At 49.6% G+C, this 24,122-nt stretch overlaps 2 protein-coding genes across 9 annotated transcripts in view; one reads left to right on the top strand and one right to left on the bottom strand.

Annotated features, from left to right (window-relative positions):
- RANBP3 (RAN binding protein 3) overlaps positions 1-22,171 on the top strand; it is a 55,992-nt gene extending 33,821 nt beyond the window's left edge. For 2 of the 8 annotated variants that reach the window (XM_016197902.2, XM_016197896.2), the window contains 15 exons: positions 113-149; positions 232-318; positions 2,081-2,152; positions 7,736-7,801; positions 8,725-8,817; positions 9,690-9,808; positions 10,959-11,078; positions 12,798-12,901; positions 13,315-13,393; positions 14,748-14,850; positions 15,389-15,513; positions 17,543-17,663; positions 19,711-19,853; positions 20,247-20,430; positions 20,600-22,171. In XM_016197902.2, the coding sequence (XP_016053388.1) occupies positions 113-149; positions 232-318; positions 2,081-2,152; positions 7,736-7,801; positions 8,725-8,817; positions 9,690-9,808; positions 10,959-11,078; positions 12,798-12,901; positions 13,315-13,393; positions 14,748-14,850; positions 15,389-15,513; positions 17,543-17,663; positions 19,711-19,853; positions 20,247-20,430; positions 20,600-20,643 (1,497 nt within the window). In that variant the 3' untranslated portion in view covers positions 20,644-22,171. Of the gene's footprint in view, positions 1-112; positions 150-231; positions 319-2,080; positions 2,153-7,735; positions 7,802-8,724; positions 8,818-9,689; positions 9,809-10,958; positions 11,079-12,797; positions 12,902-13,314; positions 13,394-14,747; positions 14,851-15,388; positions 15,514-17,542; positions 17,664-19,710; positions 19,854-20,246; positions 20,580-20,599 lie in introns of those variants that run through there. The other 6 variants (XM_016197903.2, XM_016197901.2, XM_087816686.1 and 3 more) reach the window with 4 other exon arrangements.
- A 395-nt stretch (positions 22,172-22,566) lies between these two features.
- On the bottom strand, positions 22,567-23,703 carry CAPS (calcyphosine). The gene is made up of 4 exons (XM_016197905.2): positions 23,596-23,703; positions 23,344-23,521; positions 22,924-23,130; positions 22,567-22,849 (listed from the first exon to the last, which is right to left on the bottom strand). Exons 1-4 carry the CDS (start codon positions 23,676-23,678, stop codon positions 22,748-22,750), a joined length of 570 nt encoding a protein of 189 aa, XP_016053391.1. The 5' UTR covers positions 23,679-23,703; the 3' UTR covers positions 22,567-22,747.
- Positions 23,704-24,122: the final 419 nt, after the last annotated feature.

The following is a 24,122-nucleotide window of genomic DNA, read 5'->3' as shown; positions in this document are numbered from 1 at the left end:
AGTTGGCCCTCAGTACTGTGTCTCAGGATCCGTTCATTACGGAGCTCATGAGCTGTTAGGTGAGAGGGCAGCTTCACCCTGTCTTCCACCCTGACGTGTGCTCTCGTTTCAGAGGTCAGCTGGCAGCTCCAGCCCTGAAGGTGGAGAAGGTGAGGAAACCTCTAAAACGTTTCACCATCTTTTATTGTAAAAGTGGAAGGAGCCTGATTTTCTCCTCATTATTTTCTGTAGATTCTGACCGAGAAGATGGAAATTACTGCCCTCCTGTCAAGCGAGAAAGGACGTCCTCTTTAACCCAATTCCCACCTTCACAGTCAGGTAACAGCTACAGATCTTTATTGAGTGGTAAAAGCTCCCATGTTTATAAGCCCACTGTTCTCCTCCAACATCTCATGCTCATTGTCTGTCTCCTGCCCAGATCCAGTTAGAATCAATCTGAGACTTGGTCTCTGTCACGGTAAGGTTAGAGCTTGCCCAAGGTGTGGCACCAGGTATTCCAGTCTGGGATCAGTGGCACTTAAGTAGGGGCATGACCTAGTCGACTGATAAGGAAGATGCACCAAGAAAAATTGTCCCTCTGAAATGAGAAAGGAACTTTCTGAGCCCTTTTGGGGCCTCTGACCATTAATCACATGTCTGCCTTCCAAACGCCACTGGGAAGTGGGGGGTTCTCCTGACCCTTCTTCCATGTGCCTAGAGCTTGGTGGTCTAGTTGAGAAGTACACACACACATACACATAGTACATAGTGAGCTGAGCAGTCCCAGCAGGCACTTTGGCAGTGGACTGCCTTGAACTCCCAGGGGAGAGGACTAGGTAGAGCCTTGAAGGGTGGGCCAGGCTGGGCCCCTGTGGAGGTGTCTGGACTGGGCATGGTCCGAGCACATGCACAGAGGCCAGAAGACCAGCCAGAGCTTGTACAAAGTCTGGTGCAGGAAAGAGGCAGGTACCGGGATAGAGAGAGACACTGGGGTTACTTAGAGGGGACTCCTCGAGGCTGGGGACCTCCCCTGCAGATTGAAGGGTCAGTGCTGCAGCAGGGCTGCCCCTTCTCCCTACCTCATCTGGTCTTGATCTATTCTGGTATTGTCCTGTGTTCTCTCTTGGTCTCTGTAACCATAACTTAGAGATACACGTGTTTTGGGAAAGGATCTCTAGTTAGCTAAGTTGAAGTTCATTCTTGCGAAGTTCATATAAAACATTTACAACTGTGAACCTTAAGGATATCACTTTAAGGGGGAAAAAAATACTCTTGGAAGGTTTGTTTTTGCTTATAAAAGTAATGCAAACTTTACATGAATAGTCAGTGCAGAAAGTGAGTGTCCTCTCAAGGTTGTCTCTATAACACACTTGATTTCTTACCTATTTCCCTTAACGCTTTTTTTGGACATTGCCTTGTCCTTTTTCATGACTGCATAAAACCCTCCCCTGAATGGATGCACTGTCGGTGCCATTCAGGCATTAAGGAACTGTCCAGATGGTTTGCAGTCTAGGCTGCAGTGGACATCCTTTTTTAAGGGCCTCTGCCCGCTTGTTGCATGGGTGTTTCTATGAAATGAGGAAGCATCTGCTTCCTGGCTATGATTGTGTTCCTTCCGTTCACTGTCTACTGCTGAACCACACTTTCTCATCAGGAAGGTATAGTAGAGAAGAGACAAGGTGATTTGTGCTGTGGCACTAGGCTGAAAGGGCAAAGGACCACCAAACATTTTCTCTCCCTAGTGCATTGGTCTAGGAGATAATCAGCTCCCAATCCTCAGGGGAGATGGAAAGGTGAGCAGTGCCAGTAAGATCTGAAACAGGTCCCAGGGGCACAAGGACAAGAGAGGAGACCACAGTAGACCAGAATGAACTTGTAGACATCAGACAGAGGCCATTAGGCTGGAGACTCCCCCATTCTTGCTGTAGAGAGAGTGTGGAGTGTCTAATGGCCTTATTCATAATGCTGACCCCCACCTCCTGCACGATAGTGGGTCTTGGAGATCGACCCCTCAGGTTGGAGAGGTGATCTGGGGCATGTTTGCCTACTCACTCTGTTTTTCCTCTTGTTCCCTCCCCTGCCTGCACCTCCTTGCTGACAGTATCAAAAAACAATGTTTTTATGCCATCAACCTTCTGCGAGCCATCTGCAGGCAATTCTGACTCAGAACCAGGTGAGCCCTCACATCCCTTTGCCTTTCACAGCCAGTCACTGGGGGTTTTCCTGGGATGAAAAGCAGTTGATATTGTAAAATAACAACAGAAATAGGCAATTTGAAATCAGGGTTCTTTTTCAGTTCCTAAAAGTTTCCCAACTATTCAGCTTGTACATTTGGAATCCAGTGTGAGAGGCTTCATAAGCCCTTATTTCTGTTTCTGTAAGTAAGGCCTGTTTCCAAGGATTTTTACATCCTTTTTGGGGGGTAAAGAGGTGTATTACTCATTTTTCAAAATTTTACACAAGTAATACATTTCATATCATTTTTAAAAAGGCAAATTAGAAATACATAGACTTAGAGAATTAACCTGCCCCTTTCCCACTCATTAACATCCCAAAGGTAACTCATGTGAAATGTAATTTCCAAGACCCCTTTTCTGTGTATTAAATTCTCACTTTAATTAGCATTGCTTAGATGTGTTCAGATAAAACATATATTTAATCATGGCTTTAAAACTTTAAGGAAAACAGCTTGCTCCCCTCTGAAGAACAGGGAGCCTGCCTTTTTTGGTCTTTCGCAGGAGAACCAACTCCAGTAATTCCTGAAAGTTTCTCCTCGTAAAAGATTTAATGAGCAAGTTTAACCACCCGAATTCTGTAACCCAACCTGCCTTATATAAATTCATTGCCTACTTCAAAAGCATTGCGAGATAACTAATACTTGGGCATGAGAGTGATGTCGAGGGAAGAGGCAAGTCTTTATAACTTTGAAGATTGATTTGATGGCACCATTTCAAACAGTTGAATTTGTTCTGACTCTAAAAGCAAACTGTTTGGAGTTGACTCCCCTTTCCTGGTTCTGAAGAGGAGCTTGGTTTTTAAAGGTCTTTGGTTGTACCTGGGGCGCTGGCTTAGCACGTTGTGTTTTGAGCTGTGGGGGCAGTGTTAGCCTTTGTGAGCCTGTTTTGGTCTAGGGATCAGTAGCTGAAGACACACATCTTGATCCCTTTATGCCGTGGAGTTCTATTATGAATCTCACAACCACCTCTGAGGTCTGTGAGTGACCACCTCGCTCCACCCCTAAAACTTTTATCCAGCAGCACTGAGAGCAGGGCAGCCCTGAGAAAGGAAGCAGCTTAGTCTGCCTTCAGAGGCTCTAACACAGGTACCTGATACAGCATGTCAGTCACATTAGACTTCCCTGCAAAGTGAGCCTCATATCCTTGCCTGCCTGCCTGCCTGTCTTTGACGTTTTAGCTTTAATTTGGGGGGGAAAAAGTAAAACTTAATGGAAAATTTTTATAAAGCGCTTCACTATACCTTTACTTAGAGAGGCTCCGTGCGTTCTTCAGAACAAGATTACAGGCCAGTTATTTTAGAGGAGTCCTTCAATGGGGTATGTCTAGTGTTTCCTGGTGCTTCTACCCAGCTTGTGTATTTGGGGCTGGAATACCACAGAAGTGCAGCCGTGCTCTCCCAGTGCACCCCATAGTGGCATACAATGTGTACTCATCCTGGTGCTGGCAGGGTTCACTTTGGTCACTTGATTAGGGTGAAATCTGCCCAGTTCCTCCGCTGTAAAATTATTTCTTCCCCTTTTGTCATTACTGTTTTCTAGAGAGATACTTTGAGACATGAGGAAATCTTCTCTCACTTTGCCCTCCTGTATTAGCATCCATTGATTTTCTTGCTTGAATTCATTATTACTCTGATGATGGCCAAATGGAGATTTTCTGCCCCATTATTGCCCCAGCGTTTATTAACTGGCATTCTACTGTAAGAAACAGCTTTCTTTTCCTCACTTTACTTAGTCATTTGTGTCAATATGGATTTACAGATTCCTATTTTAGTCAGTGGATTTTAATCTGTTATTAGTATTTATTTTAATAGTCAGTTTTATTTTGGTCATCTGTTTATTTTAATCATTCCAAATTTGGCCAGCGGGCCCAATCAAGCCAAGTTCCTGTGTTCTTTTGTCAGGTCCCTTTCATTCTTTTAAGCAGCTTTACTTCCTGTCATAACAGGAGGTTCCAGGCTCATAATCTTTCCCCTTTTCTCAAAGGGGTCCTGGTTCTTAGTGGAGCATGGTCTCAGGAAACCAAAACCTGAGTGCTCCATGTTGCTCACCACCATTTGGGCTGTCACTGCTCCCAGGACCTCTCAGTGCCCAGAGCTAAGAACACACACTCAGCTAGAAACATAAACACATATACCTACATGCTTACATATGCTTACATTTACCCATATTTCTATATCTTTGTCTATCTGCATATGTGGATAACCCCAGGTTCACATGGATACTTTCAATTTAGCATCAGCATGGTTCATCTTAACCTTCCCCCTCTGTATTTCTACCTCTTTTCTAACTGTGAGAAACCCTTTGTCCTCAGCTCATTTACTCATTTCTTCATCCCCCATATCCCCCAAACATGGTCGAGTGCTCTTCTCACCCTGCACCAGCACCACCCTTTTGCACCCCAGCCATCATCAGGCTGCTTTCTCTTAGATTCTTTTCAACCTCTGGTATGCATCAGGTTGAATTCTGACATATTTTCTTGTTAAATCTGGGGTTCCCTGGGAGGTGAACATTGCTCCCTCAGAAATCACTTAGGATCTTCCTGAGGCATGGCAGGATGCACCCTCAAAGAAGCCTACTTGCTTCAGACATGATTTGGAAGAGGAAGAAGGCTGCCCCAGAGGGAGAGACCTCTTCCCACAGCAAGCTCACAGAAAGGCATGCATGTACCCTCAAGAAGACACCAGTGCAGCCACCTATGTGTGGTGGGGCTCTGGCCTCCAGGCAATTCCTTTTTGTTATTCCCTGACCATTTTGCAGGAAAATTGAGTTTTTGGAGGCCATGAGAGGAGATCATATTTGTTTTAGTAAAGATGGGGCCTCTGACAGGGGCCTCCAGGGTTTGACTGCTCTGCAAGCACACCTCCCTGCTGCTTTGGGCCCCTTCTGTCCTGAGTCCCAGTTGCCATTAGAAGTGTGGTACACCTTGTCTGTCCATCAGTTCACTGCAGCATTCAGCATAGGTTTCCTGTGCATCTTTAGGGTTGGCCTTGCACTGGGCGCAAAGTTAGTAAGTACTCACTGGTAATGATTTCTGGGCCCACTGCCCACACCGATCAGCCAAGGTCAGCTCCACAGGTCAGTGGCTGTTAGCATTGGCTCTGCACAGAGCTAAGTAGTAGACATCAACCTGTAGCCACAATGTGAGAATTGCAGAGCCAACTCTAAGGACTTTAAAACATTATCTAAATTGTGAGTTTCATCTCAGTTTCTTAGTTTTTAAAGGAATTGCCAGTCATCTGAATAACCTTGAGCTTTGGGAATGTAATTCAGTATTTTCCTTCTAAAAAGGAACATCTGGCAGCATGTCTTCCCCTGCATCCTGTTTTGTCTGATTCTCCCGGGTGTGGTTTTTATGACCCAGAACTCTCTTAAGGGAGAGACACCAGCCCACTAATACAGGCTCTTAAGACTGGCAGGCTCCAGTCCTTTTTACTAACCAGCAGTGAGAGTTTCTATAATCCCGTTTTTGCCCAAGAAAAGCAGTTTGGCTCACCAACATGTCCACAGCAGGAAGAGGGCCCTTCTGTTTCATTTGGAATTCTAATTTCATTTTGTTTCCTGCCTGAAAGTTTGGTCTGAGAAAGCATTTGTGTTGTTTTAGTGTATAATTGGCTGGTTTTTAGTATATCCACAGAGTTGTGCAGCTATCACCGTAATTAATTTTAGAGCATTTTAATCACCCCCACAAGACACCCCATATCCTTTAGCAGTCATTACCCATTCTGTCTTTCCCAGCCTCTGGCAATCACAAATCCACTTTCTGTCTCTGGATTTGTCTGCTCTGGACATTGCATACAAATGAAATCACGTACTATGTAACCTTTTTTTTTTTTTAAATATGTCTTTATTGATTTCAGAGAGAGGAAGGGAGGGGGAGAGAGATAGAACATCAATGTTGAGAGAGTTATTGATCAGCTGCCTCCTGCACGCCCCTCACTGGGGATCGAGCCCACAACCCAGGCATGTGACCTGACCGGGAATTGAACCGCAATCTCCTGGATCATAGGTCGATGCTCAGCCGCTGAGCCACACCAGCCAGGCACTATGTGACCTTTTGAGGTAGCTTTCTCTTTATTTTAAGTCTTTACTTTCTTCTAACAACATTTTATAATTTTCATTTGTTAAAAGTACTCCAAAGTATGTTATGTATGTTATTTTCTTTTGTGCTATTGGAGTTTTCTTTTTTTGTTTGTTTTTTGTTTGTTAATCCTCAGCTGAGGATATTTTTCTCATTGCTTTTTAGAGAGAGTAGGGGGGAGGGTAGGCAGCAGAGAGAAAGAAACATCAATGTAAGAGAGACACATTGATTGGTTGCCTCCTGCACACACCCCGACCAGGGCTGGGACTCAAACCTGCAACCCCAGGTACATGCCCTTGATGGGGAATTGAACCCAAGACCCTTCAGTGCTCAGGCTCAAACCACTGAGCAGTGCCAGCCAGCACTGGAATTGTTTTCTTGACTTCATTTTTGGGTGGTTCATTGCCAGTGTATAGAAACGCACACTGGTTTTTGTATAATGATCTTGTGCCCTGCAACCTTTCCAATGGGTTGCACCTTAACACAAAAGCAAGGCTGCCTCTGATAGCCCAAAATGCTGCTGTCCTTCTGCTTCCCCAGGCACAGACCTGGCCTGTTGGAGACAAAGCTTTTTATGCTGATCCTTCCACCGAGGATTGCATTAAACTATCTCTTCCATCCCCACCCCTTTCTGAGATGGGCAAAGTCACCAAGATACACGGATTAAGGGATCTGTGGACACGTGGCCAAGTGGGAACCAGGTTTTGAATATCCCAGGAGCCCCTGTATTTCTCAGCCCAAACTAGAGTCCTGGAGGAGGCCCTACCTCCTTGATTGTGGCCAGGACAAACAGCCCTGCTTCCTTCTTCCGGGCCTTCCGGTGCTCTCATTAAGCAATGAGACAAAGCTCTCCAGGCATAACTGGAAAGAGAGCAAGCCCGCTGTCTGCCACTCTTGATATCTTGCCACAGAAAACATGTCTCATTTCCCAGACATCTGCAGGTAGTACAGAGACCTCTCCTGACAAGTCCTCTAGGAAAGGGGGATGCATCACTAAAGACCTTTATTTGGTGGCCCTCTTACATTCTCCAGGGCCTGCGAGTGCAGCATGGCATCCAAGGTCCTGGCAGGCTGCTAGGTGAGGTGTCCTATGGGTTGACCAGCCTTGCACTCACCATCCAGATGGAAGGGCTCCTTGGTGGAGTGGTCACCCTCACGTCTGTCTTGCACCTTTGACACCCTCTGGTCTTCCATTGTCAGCACTTTGCCCCCAAACCACACTTCCTGCAACCCCCTGCTTCCTCACCCAGGCTGCCTTACAGCCTTGGTGATTTGACAAGACTTCTGCATTTCTGTTTCAATTTGGAATCATTTCCCTTGTTCTCCAGGCCCATGGCTACTGAGGCCCAGATAACAACCCTCTCCTGCCCCCTGCTCCCTGCCAGCCTTACCACCACACCCCAGGCAGGCCTTTTTTTTTATCTTTTGTCTTGTGCTTATAGAGGAAAAGAGCAGTGGGTTCCGGTTGAAGCCACCAACACTGATCCATGGCCAGGCACCCAGCGCAGGTATGTGCCCACCTTGGAGGAGGAGAGTAGAGGGGCTTTCTCATACCCTTTCCAGGCCTCTGCACAGTGTCTGTTTACACAGCTGCCTAAGGCGACCCACCAGTATGCTCTGGGCCTTCACCTGACACATGAGCTCTGGAAAACCACTTTAAAGAGCCTGTCAGGCTAGGGAGCTTCTCCCACCTATAAGCCCTCCGTGGAGGTGGCAAGGGAACAGGCTTGGCTTGGTGTGGGAGTTTGTTCTCTGTGCCCAGCGATAGCTCAGTTGGTTCTGGCTGTCTCTCCAGAGCATTCTAGCCCCAGCACGCATTGGTATTAACCCTGATTTGCAGAGTGGCCTCAGTTCAGTGGCAAACTGCTGGTGAGCGGGGCCAAATGATGGCTCTGTCCAGACCTGTCAGGTCCAATGGGAGCCCGGGCAGGGCCAGAAACATTCTCTCGTGGTCCTTTTCCGAGTTATATTTGGCAGAGGTGTTTCTTAATGTGGCATTTAAAGGCAGGTGCAAAGAGTACCTTTCTGTGACCCCAGGCAGCATCCTAAATTCTGGGGGGTCGCCTTTGGCTTCGCCGCTTTCTTCTCACGTCTGTGCTTGTCCCTTGAGCCCAGCACTTGAGAACAGCTGTCCCTTGACTTCCCCAAAACATTAGTATACTCACTGGATTAATTCACAGACATAATCAGTTACATGGGAGTGTTGTTTAATCACATATAAAAATAGCAATAGCGAGACTCTGTATGTTTGGCTATAAAGAAAATATCTTGGGCTTTTTAAAAAAATATGCTTCCCTACAGAGTCTAACCTATGAGGGACATGAAATGGATTGCTGGGTTTAATTTGTCTGTAAAGTGCCTGAAAGCCTGAGCTGTTGCATTTCTGCCCACGAGGTCCAAGGGCGCTGGGCAAACCGACCTCTGTTCCCAGGTCTGCCAAGCCAGAAGCCCAAGGAGCAGCAGCGGAGCGTGCTTCGCCCGGCAGTGTTACAAGCCCCACAGCCAAAGGCACTCTCACAGGCCGGTAAGAAATGCAGCCCTGATGCCCAGGCTCGCATGGCAGAGTAGAGCGTTATAGAAGTCGCTTCTGGGACAGCCATGTCTCGACACGTGTGACTTTGGTCATAGCTGCCGAATGCACTTAGAAATAGATAATGAGAGCACTGGTAAAACAATCCTTTATATTCCTGGTAAGCCCAGGAAAGACAGGAGGCCAAGCCAGACTGCTGGTGTGAATGTGCTTTGTGCATGCACTGGCCTCATAAACGCCTCCATTCTCTGAGTGGTTCAGATCCGTTCCTACACGTTTACAGGCAGAACTCAACCCTGCAGTCTCAGAAACTCGAAGGGTAACTTTCACGTGTTTTTATTTTATTCGCCAACCTTCAGACATGACTCTTAAACCATATTTCCATTACATCCACATAAGCGGTGGTTTTCATTTTGTCCTTAATTTATGCGAATGAGCTCTTGTCTTCCTCTTGATCTTTCCCTATAACTCAGGAACTCTTCATTAGAAGCAACACAACATCCCACATGAGGGAAATAGTTAATATTTCTGAAGAGTTTTTTCATTACATGGGAAATTTTTTATGTAATGTTCACCAGTCAAAGCTAGATTTAAAGCTGTACGTGTCATGTAATCTCAACTATTTAAAGGACAAAAATGCATAGAATAAAGATGTTATTCGTAAAACTTGTTTTATAAAACTCATAATTGTTCCCCTAGTATTTGTTCTTTTAATCGAAGAAATTGTTGCTTTTAGTAATGATGCCAGGCCCTCTCTTAAAAAAGGAGAAATTATATACTGTTGGTCCAAATGGTGGCAGGAGGAAGCACTAGAAGTGGTCCAGCACTAACTCCACAATTCCCCCTCTGTCCATTTTCCCCCACAGTTCCAAGCAGTGGCACCAATGGGCTCAGTATCCCAGCAGACTGCACAGGAACAGCAACATCAACATCACCCAGCAACCCCACACAGAGAAGCCCACCTGACGAGGCGCCAGCACCTGAGGTCCGTCTGTGCCCAGGCAGGGAGTGCACCTCACAGGAGACTTCTTGGGCTTTGCTGAGCACGTAGACTGTTACCTACTCTGAGTGGTGTCAGTGTTGTACTGTGTTCAAGCTTTCTTGATTTGCTTAGCAGTATCAGTGCAGAACCACAGCTGATGAACGCCAAGAGTGGGGAGGGGTGTCTCCATGGTTCTGAGAGATAGATGCTATGAGCAAAGTTCTACCATAGAGTCCTGCATTGCCCGAGTCTAGCATGTCATTTCCACATGTCCTAGGGCAGTGTTCCTGCCAGCAGTCACTGCTAACCTTTGAGCCCTGTGGAGCCTCTGGGACCAGAGGGATGGCTTTTATTAATGAGGTCCTTGTACCATTTTATGTGGAAAATATCTTGCCTCCCTGTTTCCACACCCTGGCAACTCTGGGGATTCATACATGTGTGCCCTCTCCAGTGCCTGGGGAGTCAACTTAGAAATCATTTCATTTTTAAAAACAGCCCTTCAGGGTTCTGGAATTATATAGGCCAGAAGCATCTGTTTTCCAGTAGTGCTACAGAGCAGCTGGGAAATGGGCATTTCATGCACCTGCTCTTGGGGTCGGCAGAGACAGATTTGGAATCCAATGTGTAGTAGTATACCATGCCTCATACACAAGCCAGACTGTCTGTGTGTTTTTTGCACTCCAGCCACTTCAGCAGATAAGTTGCTGCCAGAGGTTCTCTATCCTCTGCCTTCCCCACCCCCACCCCTGTGTACATGTTCAGGCTCAAATGGTGAAAATGATCATCTACAGTTCCATTTTGAAACTTCCTTGAGCTCTCCCCACCCTCAAACCAGTTAGCGGAATAGAAATTGTTTCTGTAACATATGCTTCTTAGAAACTTTGGTAGCTGGGTCTCGGGGCAGTCAGCTGTGCAGTTCTGCACTGAGGGAACCGTCCTGTCTTCTCCATGTTCCCGGCTGCCGAGAGCCCACCCTGTCCAGTCCCGGGCTCTGCCTGCCTCACTCTCCCTGTTGGTTCTAGCCCTTCCTCGGATGTTCCTCAGCCCAGGGACCCTGGCCAAGGAACATGCAGCAGTGCTGTAAGGTGGCTCAGCTTGCTCATCAGAGCTAATATGTCCCTTTTTTTCAGTTGTCATTGTTCTGTTTAACTAGGAGAAAGAGCCCCAGAAAAATGAGTCTAGCAATACTTCTGAGGAGGACAACTGTGAGAAAAAAGAGCAAGCTGCACAGCAAGCATTTGTGTTTGGGCAGAACTTGAGGGACAGAGTTAAGGTATGTGCTCGGAAGGCTGAGTGAGCTGTTGAACTTGGGGATTGATCTTTTTATGCCTCTCCCAGGTTCAACAGGAGTCTGCTCCTTAAGGGTGGGACACAGAGACTGTGGGATAGCCCTGTGACTCACAGCATGCCGGCAGCTACTTGGTGTGCATACTTCCCATACTCAGCTGCTCAGCCACCCAGGATGCCTGCCACCCCTCCACCCTGAGTGAGATTCAGCAGTGGCTCCTGGCTACAGGGGACAGAGAGGCAGCCAGTGAGAGTTTTTTGTTTCCTTCAGGGTTTTCTATCTCAGCACTAGCAGCATTCAGACTGGATTGTGTTTAGTTGTTAGAGAACTGACCTTCTCACCACTGTGGGTTGTTGAGCAGCATCCCTGGCCCCTACCCTCTAGATACCAGAAATATACCCTCCCAGTTGTGACAACCACACGTGTCCCCAAATACTGCTGAATGTTCCCCATGGGACCAGATTATTCCTTGACTGAGAAGCGTCACCTTATTTTTCCAAAATAGGGCAGGTTGAAAGATATTTTCTCTCTCACAGGAGCAACAGTATCTGTCACCTCTTGGCTGCCCCCTAGGCAGGTGGATCCAGTCTGGGGACTGAGTTGGGATGAGGAACATCTGGCAGTGGCAGGGATCTCAGCTTTGCACCCTGTGTCTTAGCGCTCCAGAAAGACTAAAGTGGGCAGCACTACCTTCTCGCAGCCACAGGGACGGAATGTTCTTCGGTGCCATTTCTAGCAGTTCATCTGGCATGTCTGGGACATCTGTGGTTGTCACACTAGGGAGTAGGTACTCCTGGCATTGAGTGGGTAAGGGTCAGGGATGCTGCTCAATACCCCACAGTGCCCAGGATGATCCAGTCCCAATGTCAGCGATGCTGAGGGTGAGAGACCCTGAAGTATAGAAAACAACGGGTCATGCCATCTGTGTTCTCCTGTGGTGTCACTGTCCAAGAGAAACAGATGCCCCTGGAGATGAAAATAGATGTTGATATCATGTGACTTTAGCCAAAATAATGAGTCCCTTGGGGACTGCTCCCTCCAGGGAGGAGGACGAAAGTAAAGGGATGGCCTTGAAATCTACCAGCACTAGGGGAGTGGCCTGGCTAGCCACCTGGTTGAGTCTGCTCCTCAAGTTCAGGGGAACTCTGCCTTGACATTGGGGCAGAGGCAGTGTCTCCTAGAGGTCCAGGGCTCATGTGATCTCTGAGGTCTTGTTCTGAGCCCACGCTTCCTTGCTCACAGGACCAGGTCCATCCTTCCACTCCTCAGCGTTCCCAGGAGCAATGTGTTAGGTCACATGTGACGGAGCAGACATGGCAGCTGGCATCAATGAAGCCCTCAAGAAACATTGCTTTTATGTTCATAATAAACCCTTAAAACACCAGATTTATAAGTGTTCTGTGATCTCAGAAGTATGGTTGAAAATGCTAATGAGATGCCAGCCTGAGTGTGTTTTTAAATTTTTTTAAACAAGGTAGAAGCAATTTCCTAACACTTTATGAATTGCTTTTGTACCTTAACCGTTAAAAGCAGAAGTTCTAGAATTGACTGCAGCTCCAGCCCCCAATGCTCGCACACACAAACCCCTGCCTGCACATTGATAGGATTTGTGTGTTGAGCTGTGCAGAGGGGTTGTGCAGCCAGGCCAAGTTGTAGAGGTCCAGAATGTGTTGTTCTCTGAGTATAGGTGTTTCTATTTCCCAGTTAATAAATGAGAACACTGAAGCAGCTGACATGGAGAATGCCGGACACCCCAGTTCAGAAACGCCAACCGCAACCAACTATTTCCTTCAGTATATCAGCTCCAGGTATGTGTCTTGGGCCCTGGGCCCAGCCTCAGGTAGGATGAGCTGCAGCCTCAGAGGCACTCAGATCATCCATCTGCCCTGTCTCAGGCCCAGGGAGGAGACAGAAGCCAGCCTAGTCCTTCCTCAGGGGACAGGATGAAGGGGAGGGGGCAGAGTCCTCCAGAATCCCAGTCGCCCTCCAGTCCCTCCCTTCTTTCCCACTTGGCACAGCTATAGAGGGGCAAGGACAGTGGATTTTGATGGACAACAGGCAGGACCTGAGTTCTGTGGGATTGTCCAGCCCAGACCTCAGAGTGACCTCTATCACCTGGGCCTCGTGCCCAGAGCAGAACCCAGTGGGCTGGTAGTGGCTCAGCTGCCTCTTGTTACCCACCAAGGTCCACCCCCGAATTCACAGCCCATCTTCTCTTCAGTTTAGAGAACTCGACCAATAGTGCCGATGCCACCAGCAACAAATTTGTATTTGGCCAGAACATGAGCGAGCGCGTATTGGTGAGTGGCCCCTGTGGGGACTGTTCTTCCTAGGCCCCAGAAGCTTTTAAGAGCTTTCCAGCCCAGATCAAAGGGACATGGGTATGATGGGTATGGCTGCCCATTGTCTCTTGGGAAATTAGGATGATTTCAATTGCAAGTAAGAGAAAGAAGACCCAGCTCAGTCAGACTCAGCTTAAAGCCAGGGGTAGGGTTATTTGCTCTCCAGGAGCCAGTGTTTCACTTCCTGTCTTTCCCCATCCTAGGGCAGGTTCCCCTGAGTCACAAGCCATGTTTTTTCCTAGCCTAAGGCTAGCTGCATTGACAGCCATCAGACCACAGTCCTTAGCCACACACTGCTGGGGCCCCCCTGAGCCACTTCTGGAGCCAAGGATGGTCAGCTCCGCCTGACAACAAGGCTGCAGCACAGAGTGGGGGACGAGTGTGGTGGCTTCAGAGGGGACCCTGTGTCCCATGTACTCCTGACACATCACAGCCAGGATTGGTTCTGGAATTGTTTACATGCTTCCTCACTTTATCCCTTTTCCCAATCAGGTGGGCACAGCCCTGTTGTGTCCATTGTCAGTGTGGCTAAGGAGCTGTTTTGGGTCCAACCAATTCTGTCCCTGTTTATCTCAATCTACATTACATTAAGGAGCCGCCTGCTTCTTTTCTCGAGCATCAGTGCTGTTCTTTTTCTGTTAAAATGAAATAGTCAAAGCCCTAGCCAGATTTGCTCAGTGGTTAGACCATCAACCCACAGATTGAAGGGTCGCAGTTCATTTCTGGTCACGGGCACGTACCTCGGTTGCAAGCTCGATCCCTGGCCCCGGTTGGTGGGGGCACATGCAGGAGGCAACCAAGCAATGTGTCTCTCTCACATCGATGTGTCATCCCCCCCCCCCCCCCGCCCCTTTCACTCTCTCTGAAAAGCAATGGAAAAAAATATTCTCTGATGAGGATTAAAAAAAGAAAAGAAAAAGCAATAGTCAAAGATCTATCTCACACAGACGAAGGTGAATGCTGCAGCCCAAAGTAATGTCAACTGGTGGCATATGCCTCCTGGCAATGCCACAAGAGAATGCATTTGGGGGCTCCAAGGATAGTTCATGTGTGATGCCACTTTTGTGTTAGGTTTTAACTAAACTAAATGATGCTTGAGGATCATTGTGTGGTTCCTTGGCAAGCAGGGGTGTGGCTGTGACCCACCCTGTGGGGAAGGTCTGTGTAGGCCTGTATGCCAAGTCTGGAGGGTCCCCAAAGCTGCAGAGAAGCCATGGGCAAAAAGCGAAGTCCTGAAAGCTGCCAAGTGACTTCCCGTTCCGTAGTGATTGACCCACTAGGATCACCCAAATGTGCCTTTGTTTCCCTGCAGAGCCCACCCAAATTAAATGAGGTCATTTCAGATGCCAACAGGGAAAACTCAGCTGTCGAGTCCGGGTCTGAGTCTTCGTCCCAAGAGGCCACCCCTGAGAAAGGTATGTCGCAATCCTATTGCCTCGTAGGAGGGGGGTACCAAGTGATGGGACACTGTCCATCTGCACCCTGGCCTGGGAGGGATGTAGGACTAACTCAACACAGCAGTAATAATCTCATGAACCAGTCTCTGGGACAGAGCCAAAAAGCCATGGGCCCTGGTTTTCAGTGAGGTGAAAGGGGACATGTTCATCTAAAAACAGGTCCGTAGGGCTGTGTGGTGACTGGGAGGGAGGGGAGGTTGAGGTTGTTGTTGCCCTTTCCCTTCATGCCCTGAGGCAGCAGAGGTAGTTTCTCTCAATGCCCTCTTCAAGGTCTGTCCCCGACTGAATGGGAAATGGGAGGTCTGGAGCCATGCCAGCAGCTCCCAGCTGGCTTCCCTACAGATCCCCAGGCTGAACTACTTGGCATGTTTCAGGGTCCACTCCACATCCCAGGATAGCCTGCCAGGGGTAGCTGGCACCCTTGAGGCCAAGCCAACCCTTTTGTCTCCTGTGAGGTACACTCCCCCCAATCAAGTAAATAGTCAATGTCGTTTAGCTAATAACATTGCAGAGTCCCTGGCTGAATCGGCAGCTGCCTACACCAAGGCAACAGCACGGAAGTGTTTGTTGGAAAAAGTGGAAGTCATCACCGGGGAGGAGGCAGAGAGCAACGTGTTACAGGTGAGATGGCCTCAGCCGGGCCTCTTCACTCTTAGTGGAAGTGTGAGGGCGCCTGTGGCTTCCTTGTGCATCTGAGGGTCCAGCCCCTAAGGGCTCAACCCACATTCTCCAAGCACATTTGAAAAGACACTTCCCTTGGAAGTGGCAGTCCTGAATCCCCACCTTTAGGATCTTGTTGGTGTGGCTTTTGTTGAAGTTTAACCAGCCCTAAGGGTTTTCTTATATTGCTTTGTTTTATAACAAAAGGATTCTGTTTTGAAACATTCTCATAGTTTAGGGAATGACAAGACTGTTGTGACTTCTCTTACTATCCAGAGTTACAGCTGTGGTTATTTTATCACACTGGCACCTAGTGTTGTTTTATTAAGAGGAAAAAAATCACAGATGCTGCCCAGACTTCACCCTACTCTTTCCCTGTCCACATCTTGCTCCCTCTCCTGGGGCAGCATGTCCAGGTCTGTGTGCTTTTTCACACTGTGTCTATAAACCACATATATATAGTAAAGGGGAGTTTTTAATGCAGGTTTTAGTGGTACTTGTTTCCCACTCAACATTGTTTTTTAATCTATCCATATTAAGAGATACTAACATGATGATCTGCAAACTTTTTCTGTAAGGGACCACTTACGGTCTCAATATTCTTTTTTTTTTTTTTTTTTAATTTAACAGCTTTATTGAGATATAGTGCACATAGTAAGAAATTTACCCTTTTAAAGCGTACAGTTTGGTGATTTTTAAGTATATTGTCGCAGATGGGCAATTGTCATTATTATCTAATTTAGAACATTTTTGTCCCCCCAAAAGAAACTTTGTGCCCATTAACAGTCACTCCTCGTCCCCCTCCCTAGCCCCTGGCAACCATGAATCTACTTCCTGTCTCTGTGGAATTGCCTGTTCTGGATATTTCATATAAATGAAAACACACTGTGTGGCCTTTTGTATTTGGCTGCTCTCACTGAGCATCATGGTCCATCTGTGTCAGTGCTTTGTTCCTTTTCATAGCTCAGGAATATTCCATTGTGTTGATGCACATTTGGGTCGTTTCCACTTTTTCGCTATTATAGAATTCTGCTGCCATGAACATTTGTGTACAAGTTCTTGTGTGAACACCTGTTTCATTCCTCTTGGGTGGATACTTAGAAGTGGCATTGTTGGGCCATATAGTCACCCCATGTTTAACATTCTTTTTTTCATGTTTTTATTGATTTTAGAGAGAGGAAGGGAGAGGGGGAAGGAGAGAGAGAAACATCGATGAGAGGGAGCCATGCCTCCTGCATGCCTCCTGCATGCCCCCTACTGGGGGGGGGGAGCCTGAAATCCGTGCATATGCGCTGACCTGATTAGAACTGACTTCTCAGTGCTTGAGAGGACATCAACCAACTGAGCCACACTGGCCAGGGCAGTGTTTTTATTTTGTTTTTTAAATCCTCACCCAAGGACATTTTTCACTGATTTTTTTTTTTTTTTTTTTTTTGAGAGAGAGGGGGAAGGAAGAAAGAGAGAGAAACATCGATGTGAGAAAGAAACATCAATCGGTTGCCTCCCAGACATGCCCTGACTGGGATCAAACCTGCAGCCTAGGCATGTGCCCTGACCAGGAATCAGACCTGTGACCTTTTGGTATACAGGAAGATGCTCCAACCAACTGAGCCACACCGTCCAGGGCCACGTTTAACATTTTGAGGAACTGTTTTCCATAGAGTCCATCAGCAATGTGTAAGGCTTCCAGTTTCTCCATATCTTCTCCAGTACCTATTATTACCTTTTTGGTTGTAGTCATCGTAATGGGTGTGAGGTGGTAGTATCTCGTGGTTTTGATTTCTATTTCCTTAATTTTTTAAATATCCCTCAAAAAGTATAGAATCCACTTTAGTTTGAGGGCAGAATAGAAAACTGGCCGTATGTGGACCTGTAGTTTGCTAACCCTGGTAGTTCATGGGAGTTAGTTGGAGGCTCCCAGGGACCCCACTGCAGTGGCATCTACCCAGCCAGGGTCTCTGCTCACCCAGAGGGCTGCCTTGTGTTCCAGATCCAGTGTAAGCTGTTTGTCTTTGACAAGACTTCTCAGTCGTGGGTGGAGAGAGGCCGAGGGCTGCTCAGACTCAACGATATGGCATCAACTGATGATGGGACATTACAGTCTCGACTAGGTGAGCTGTGGTAGAGGGCTGTGGAGAGGGCCTGGATTGGTGCAGAGGTCCCAAGGCAGTAAAGGGCAAAGTCCCAATTCGGCCCCTTGACCCAAGAAGCAGGGGAGTGGGTCCCCATGGGAGAGCCCCAGGTACCAACACCCTGAAGCCTGACCTGGATGATCAGGGTGCCAGCCCATTCATGACTTTCCTCTTTCTGAGTGTGAAAGTAAGATAAAACTACTTAGCAATTTTTAAATGTATTTTCTGGTAATGAAAGTGCCTGTTTTATGGTAGGATGGAAAAAGAAAAAAATCAAACATCAACTGCAATCTCTTTATAAAGAGAGAAGTCTCTGCTAGTTACATGGGAGTCCACTCCTATTCTGTGGTTCTTTTTTAAGGAACTAGGGCAATTTAATATTCTGCTCTTTTCACTTGCTATTTTATGAACGTATTTCTGTGTCATTAAATTTTCCTTAAAAAGTGATTATTTGGGAAAATTAATATATTCTGTTGACAATGAATGCATATCACCATTTCCCTGTTGATGGACATGTAGTTTGTCCCTAATTTTTCCGAGTATCATAAATGGTGGCCCTGGGCTGCCTATACATGAATCTTACTCCCAGAAGTATACGATTGCGAAAACGGACGTGGGGAGGCGGTGCATATATACATATATATATACATATATATATAACGTGTTTGAAGAGAATTAGCATATCCATGCGTCTATATTGTGAAATGTGTATATTTACTTTTTTTTTTATCTTCCCAAACCAAAATTGTTCTCCTACCTTTACAGAAACAGCAATTCCCTACCCAGTAGTAGTTCATGTTGCATCCTTTCAGAATTGTCCCCAAGATTGGAACAGGGATGAAAAAGGCCCTTCTGTTTGAGCACCGCTCTTTTCCCCCCATGGATGTCCCCTCCATTCTTTTTCCATTTTTTCTTACGGAAATGTTTAGTGTATGTGGATGGAGAGAGCACAGTATTTCTAGCCCCACAGCTCATCACTCACCTCCTTAGCCAGCAGTTTAGTCGAACTTCATTGCATTACACCCTCCTCTCCCTCATTGAGATCCATCCCAGACACCTTTTCTTTCACCCCGCACAGCCTTTAACCTTGTCACAGACCTTCTCTCCAAGCCTATCTGAACTGCTCCACTGCCTCAGAGGTGGGCACTTTGGGCTTGCAAGGCTGGGCTCAGAGGACACGGGGGAGATCTGGTCATTTGGTTCCCAGGACCCCACAGGCCTCCCCAAGTTAGCCCAAGCTGCTCCCCATCCTGTATGGCCATCTGTGGCCCAGGATGGGATGACATCTAATCCTCTCCAGGCCTGTTATGGGGAGAGCTTCACTGGCACACAGGGGTCACCCATGTCCATGGGTTCAGGGCATGGGCAGGATGGGTGGGCTCTGACAAATCGGGCAGGCTGACTGTGGCCTTGAGTCTCCAGTGGGTAGAATTGGGGGTGTCATGTACGTCGAGAGAGGGAAGGTCTATGCCCGGTTTTTCTCCACCATATGCTTCCCTCAGTTGGTCTTTATCTCCTTCCTGTTGGAAGCTCTGAGCATGGGCTGGCCTCAACCCTTTTTCTTAAAAAAAAAACAGGGATTTGGCCTGTATGGGACAGTGAGGGGGTGTCCACTTCCATGTGACGTGTGTCGCATAAAGTGAGTGTCCCCAGTGTGCAGCCCACGAATGTCCCTGTCTGGCCCCACTTCCCTGCCGATCTCCTCCTGCTTCTGCCTAATCACCCCCTTTTTTAAGGGAGCCGCCATCCTGGCACATGCTATGTAGTCCAACAAAACCCTGTTACATGTGGCCTTTGACCCTGCCAGTGACATTGGTGGTTCTGGGTCTAGGAAGCCAGGTGGTAGTGCCCGGCCAGCCCCAGCATGCGGGTGGCTGTTGCTCAGTGGACAGGTGGGCGGCTTTCACAGACCTTGGGAGAATAAGATTTCGCCATTGGGGTTTGCTTTCCTTCCATATTGTGTCTGTTCTAGCTGGCTGTTGGGCTGGGGGTGGGGACCAGGGCTGAGAGGCCTTGTTGGTTGCAGTGATGCGGACCCAGGGGAGCCTGCGGCTGATCCTCAACACCAAGCTATGGGCCCAGATGCAGATTGACAAGGCCAGTGAGAAGAGCATTCGAATCACGGCCATGGATACAGAGGACCAGGGCGTGAAGGTCTTCCTGATCTCGGTGAGCAGCCCCAGGGACAGGCTGGGCTGCCCGAACAGCCCAGCCCCCACCCCGACCAGGGCAATGACCCTGACCTGCCACAGGAGAGAAGCTTCTTGGGACATGCAGTTGGTCACCACATGGCTAGGTGGAGGGGTGCCCCTCTGCAGGTTAGTAGTCGGCACTGCACTGAGGGCATGAGCCAGGGAGAGAGCAGGGAGGCTTCATCCCCAAAATAAGAGGCAAGAATGCCACTGTCACCGAGGGCTGGCCCAGCCACAGGCTCTGGGAGCCCCTTGGAGGGGTGATCCCCAGACTGTGGGAGCTTTGGTCTCTGGTCCCAGGTTGAGGAGAGCCCAAGGGGGCGATTTCCCCTTGAGGCCTCATAATCAGTACTTTCTCTGCCTTCCCCAGGCCAGTTCCAAGGACACGGGCCAGCTGTATGCCGCCCTGCACCACCGCATCCTCGCCCTGCGCAGCCGCGTGGAGCAGGAACAGGAGACCAGAACACCTGCCCCTGAGCCTGGTGCAGCCCCATCCAATGAGGATGACAGTGATGATGACGATGTCCTAGCTCCGTCAGGGGCCACAGGAGGCGGTGAGCCAGCAGTCCCTGCCCTGGAGGGCACAAGGGGGCTGGTTTCCTAGATCCCCTCTCACCCATTGCTGTTGGCCTGAGGGTGACATCTTGGTATGGAAGCCTGACCCTGGGGGATGGGGTGCCTTCCAGAGTGGGGACCTGATGGCGAGGCCACTGCTTCCCACAGGCGCTGACAACGAAGGGGACGGGCAAACGGCTGGGAGCACATAGCGCCGGGACCTGGCCACCCAGGAGCCTGCTGCTTTGTCCGTCTGTCCACCCATCTACCCGCCCGCCCTTCCCCGGCAGCGTCGAGGTGCGGGGCCTGGGAACCACACTCCCCGCTGGGTTGGCCACAGTCCGGATCCGCATGGCCCGTTCAGAAGCAGACTCGGGAACTGCCTGAATGTGGTTTGGGACACGAGACCTCATCATATTGATGAGCAAAACAAAAAGAACATTTCTTCCCTCCCCTCTTTGAATTGAAATGGCACATTAAGACTTGTCACGGCTTCTCACTGGGACTGGGGTGCCTGGTTTCTTCACCCCTCTCATGCCGCCGATACACCCGTGGGTTCCTGCCACCTGCCCAGGCTGCCAGGTCTGTTGCCACAAGTGTAAACACTGGCCCTGCTGGATGTTCTGCTAACTACTATCTTTATTCCCCCTTTCCCACCTTCTCATTAGGGGTGTATATTTTTAGATTTTTCCCCTAAGGCTTTGTGTTTGGTTTCTTAGATTAAGACACTCCTGTGTGTTGAGCAGGTGCAACTCCAACGTCCTCGTTCTCCCTGTGGTCACGGCTTGTGTGCTGGGGCCTTACTGAGGAGCTGGGGGTGCTCTGAGGGCCCCCACTTATTCCCCACCTGGAGTTCCTGCAGGCTGTCATGGGGTATTGAGGCCATACCTGGAGAGAGCTTATCTAGAAAAGGGTCACTAGATCTAGGAGGGCGCTCAGGGGCTGTTTCCTAGATCCCCTCTCACTCATTGCCATTGCCCCAAGGGTGACATCTTGGTACGGAGGCCTGACCCTGGGGGATGGGATGTCTTCCAGAGTGGGGACCTGATGGTGAGGCCACTGCTTCCCACAGGCGCTGATGGCGAAGGGGGTGGGCATACAGCTGGGAGCACATCGCGCCCCTCCCCTCCTGCTTGTCCCCATCATGTGGGTCACTCATCATCAGGTACCCAGGTACACACCTGCTTTCTGCTGATGGCCATTCTTTGCCCAGCCCTGGATGTTACCGCTCCCAAGACCATCCAGGGCCAGGGGCATCCATAACAGGCAGAGGGGATCCCTAGCAGGGCCTTTGAGGAGGGGCAGGGGACTGGTTCCAGACTACAGGCTGCCATCCCAACACTCGCAGTACGCACAGAAGCGGGTACTGTGCCCACCCTACTCCAAAGTAAGGCCAAGAGCCCATCTGGGTACTGCCCACCTGCAAAGAAGGTCCCCGTGAACAGGGCCCCCAAGGGATTTCAGAAGAAATTACCCAGCCCACTCTTATAGGGAGGGAGAAGGCCTGGTCTCCGCAGCTGTGCCACCCACACCTTGGGTCAACTCTTTGCAGCCAGAGCCTGAGCCATGGGAAGACACCAAAGCCCCTCCCCCTCCAGCAGATCTGGCCACACTTCTCTGCTTTAAGCCTTAGCCAACTAGTGACAAGTAAAACCAGATAATGCCCATGTGTTTTGGAACATTTATGTAAGATTGTCATATGAAATGTATTTGGGAACTACATTAAAACTTTTAACTAAACCCCTGGCCTCCTGCATGCCCCAGGGGCCTCAGGAATCCCAAGGGCCTAGCCAGGAATGACCTCTGCCTCCCAGGGCAAGGCTCTTCGAGCAGCCTGGCCTGCCTGCTGCTCTGGGCCCCTGCTCCACACTCCACGCCTGGACAGGGCAGTCTGCTGCTTTCCAAGACCTGCCACTTCAGTGCAGAGCCTCGCTTCACAGAAGAGCCATTTGCTTCCCATCCCCCACCCCCCACCACATTCTCAAACATCCCCACACACACACACCAGGGGCCTCCTGGCTTCCCAGGGACCACAAAGGAAGGGCAGGGGTGGGGGTGCTAACAAGATCAAGCATTCACTGAGCAGAACTGGGTTGGGGAGGGCATCTGCAGTGGCCTCATGAGGCCTGGGGGGCATTGTCCCACTTGGGCTGGTGGCCAGGGAAGGGCCTCAGACCTGGTCCAACCAGTTCTGCAGCTTCAATCCTCCCTGCTCCCCTCCAGCCCCCACCCCTGGGGCTGCCCAGCTGAAAGCTCAGGGTGTGCCATGGTAGAGTCCTCTATGCTACAGTGGTGCCAGCTGAGAGTGCACACTGCTCACAGTTGCCAGGCGTTGGTCATCATGGCAACAAACTCCTCATCTGTATCCACGGAGGCGCTCACGCCACTATAGTAATCCTGGAATTCAGCCAGGGTGACCTAGGGGCAGACAGGCTTTAAGTAGGGGTGGAAAGCTGGGGCAGGAAGAGCTGGGGTACCCCGTAGGCACCTACCTGCCCATCCTTCTCATTGGAATCAAAGTTGTCCAGGAAGCGGCGGAGCACCTCCTTCTCAGTCCATTCCCCACTCTGTATCTTGGGGTGGGCATGGCAGCTGTATACTCCCCGGAGGTCATCCACAGTCACCACACCATCTCCACTGCGGTCCAGCTTGGAGAATGCAGCTGCAATGACCGCCTCCCGGGCCTGGGACATCGGAGGCTAAAGGAGGGAGATTGGTGACTGAGGGACCCCAACCCCTCCAGGCATAGAGTGCAGGGGGTCCCTGATTCTCTTAGTGATGAATTCCTGGGTGTCTGGTGTCTGCTGACACAGGTAAGCCCACTGAGAATTCAACACAGCCACCCCTACCCCCCAGTGCCGCCAGACAGCTGAGTAAAGGGACCTGCTTGCCCCTAGTCAGCCCCTCCTCACCCTCAGTGCCCTCAGGAACTCCTCCAGGTCTAGTGTCCCACTGCCGTCACGGTCCCATCTCCTGCACACGCCCTCTGCCTCAGCCATGTCCAACACCAGCCCCAGCTTAGCCAAACCCTGCTGGAGTTCCCTCGCATCCAGGGATCGGCTCCTGTCCTGGTCCAGGCGGCGGAAAAACCTGGGGGCAGGGGTTGCAGTTGGAGAACAGTCCCTGGGACTGAATAGTCAGGAAGGGGTGAGGGGACAGCTCACCTGGCCAGGCCCTGGATGCCAGAGGCCCCTCGGGACAGGCACTGTTCCCGGAGCTTCTCCACAGTGGCATCCACCGCATCCATGTTAGGTCCAGGCTTTCTGGGCAGCTGGGTGAGAGAGAGGTCAAGTGGGTTTCCTGCTCAGCCAGCCAGACTACAAGCCGGGTGCCCCCTACTCACTCAACTCGCCTTGTCTGTCCTGGAGTCCTCCAGATGGTCACTCCACTGGTTCCTGCCTGCTTTGTCCAGTGTTGGCAGTGTGTCTTGCCTGGTTGGTTTGTTGCTAAGGGACAGTGGCTCTGGAGACTGGGAGGGGCCCTGGCTGTAACCCTGATTGTGCTGAATAGCAGGGCCAGGAGGGACAGAGCAGTGCTGTCATTGGCACCCCTGCCCACCCACTGTGCTGCTTACTCTCAACCCTGCAATGCTCAGGCCTGGGATAGAGCCAGGCCCAGACCAGGGTGTAGGTTGGGGGTCTCTTTCTGGCCACAATGAGGAAGGGCAGGCCCCAGCCCTGAAGGGATCACA

The sequence above is a fragment of the Miniopterus natalensis genome, chromosome 4 (genome assembly GCF_054644295.1).
Source record: "Miniopterus natalensis isolate mMinNat1 chromosome 4, mMinNat1.hap1, whole genome shotgun sequence".
NCBI classification, from domain to species: Eukaryota; Metazoa; Chordata; class Mammalia; order Chiroptera; family Miniopteridae; genus Miniopterus; species Miniopterus natalensis.
Note: the sequence above shows the minus strand (reverse complement) of the source record. Positions and strands in the feature narration are given on the sequence as shown.

Bases quoted from the DNA above. Each gene is read 5' to 3' on its own strand.
- CAPS (XM_016197905.2), bottom strand. From the start codon at position 23,678: ATGGATGCGGTGGATGCCACTGTGGAGAAGCTCCGGGAACAGTGCCTG. The intron at 23,131-23,343 runs GTGAGGAGGGGC...TCCCTCCTTTAG, and splicing joins AGTTCCTGAGGGCACTGAGG to CCTCCGATGTCCCAGGCCCG. The intron at 22,850-22,923 runs GTAGGTGCCTAC...GTCTGCCCCTAG, and splicing joins CCAATGAGAAGGATGGGCAG to GTCACCCTGGCTGAATTCCA.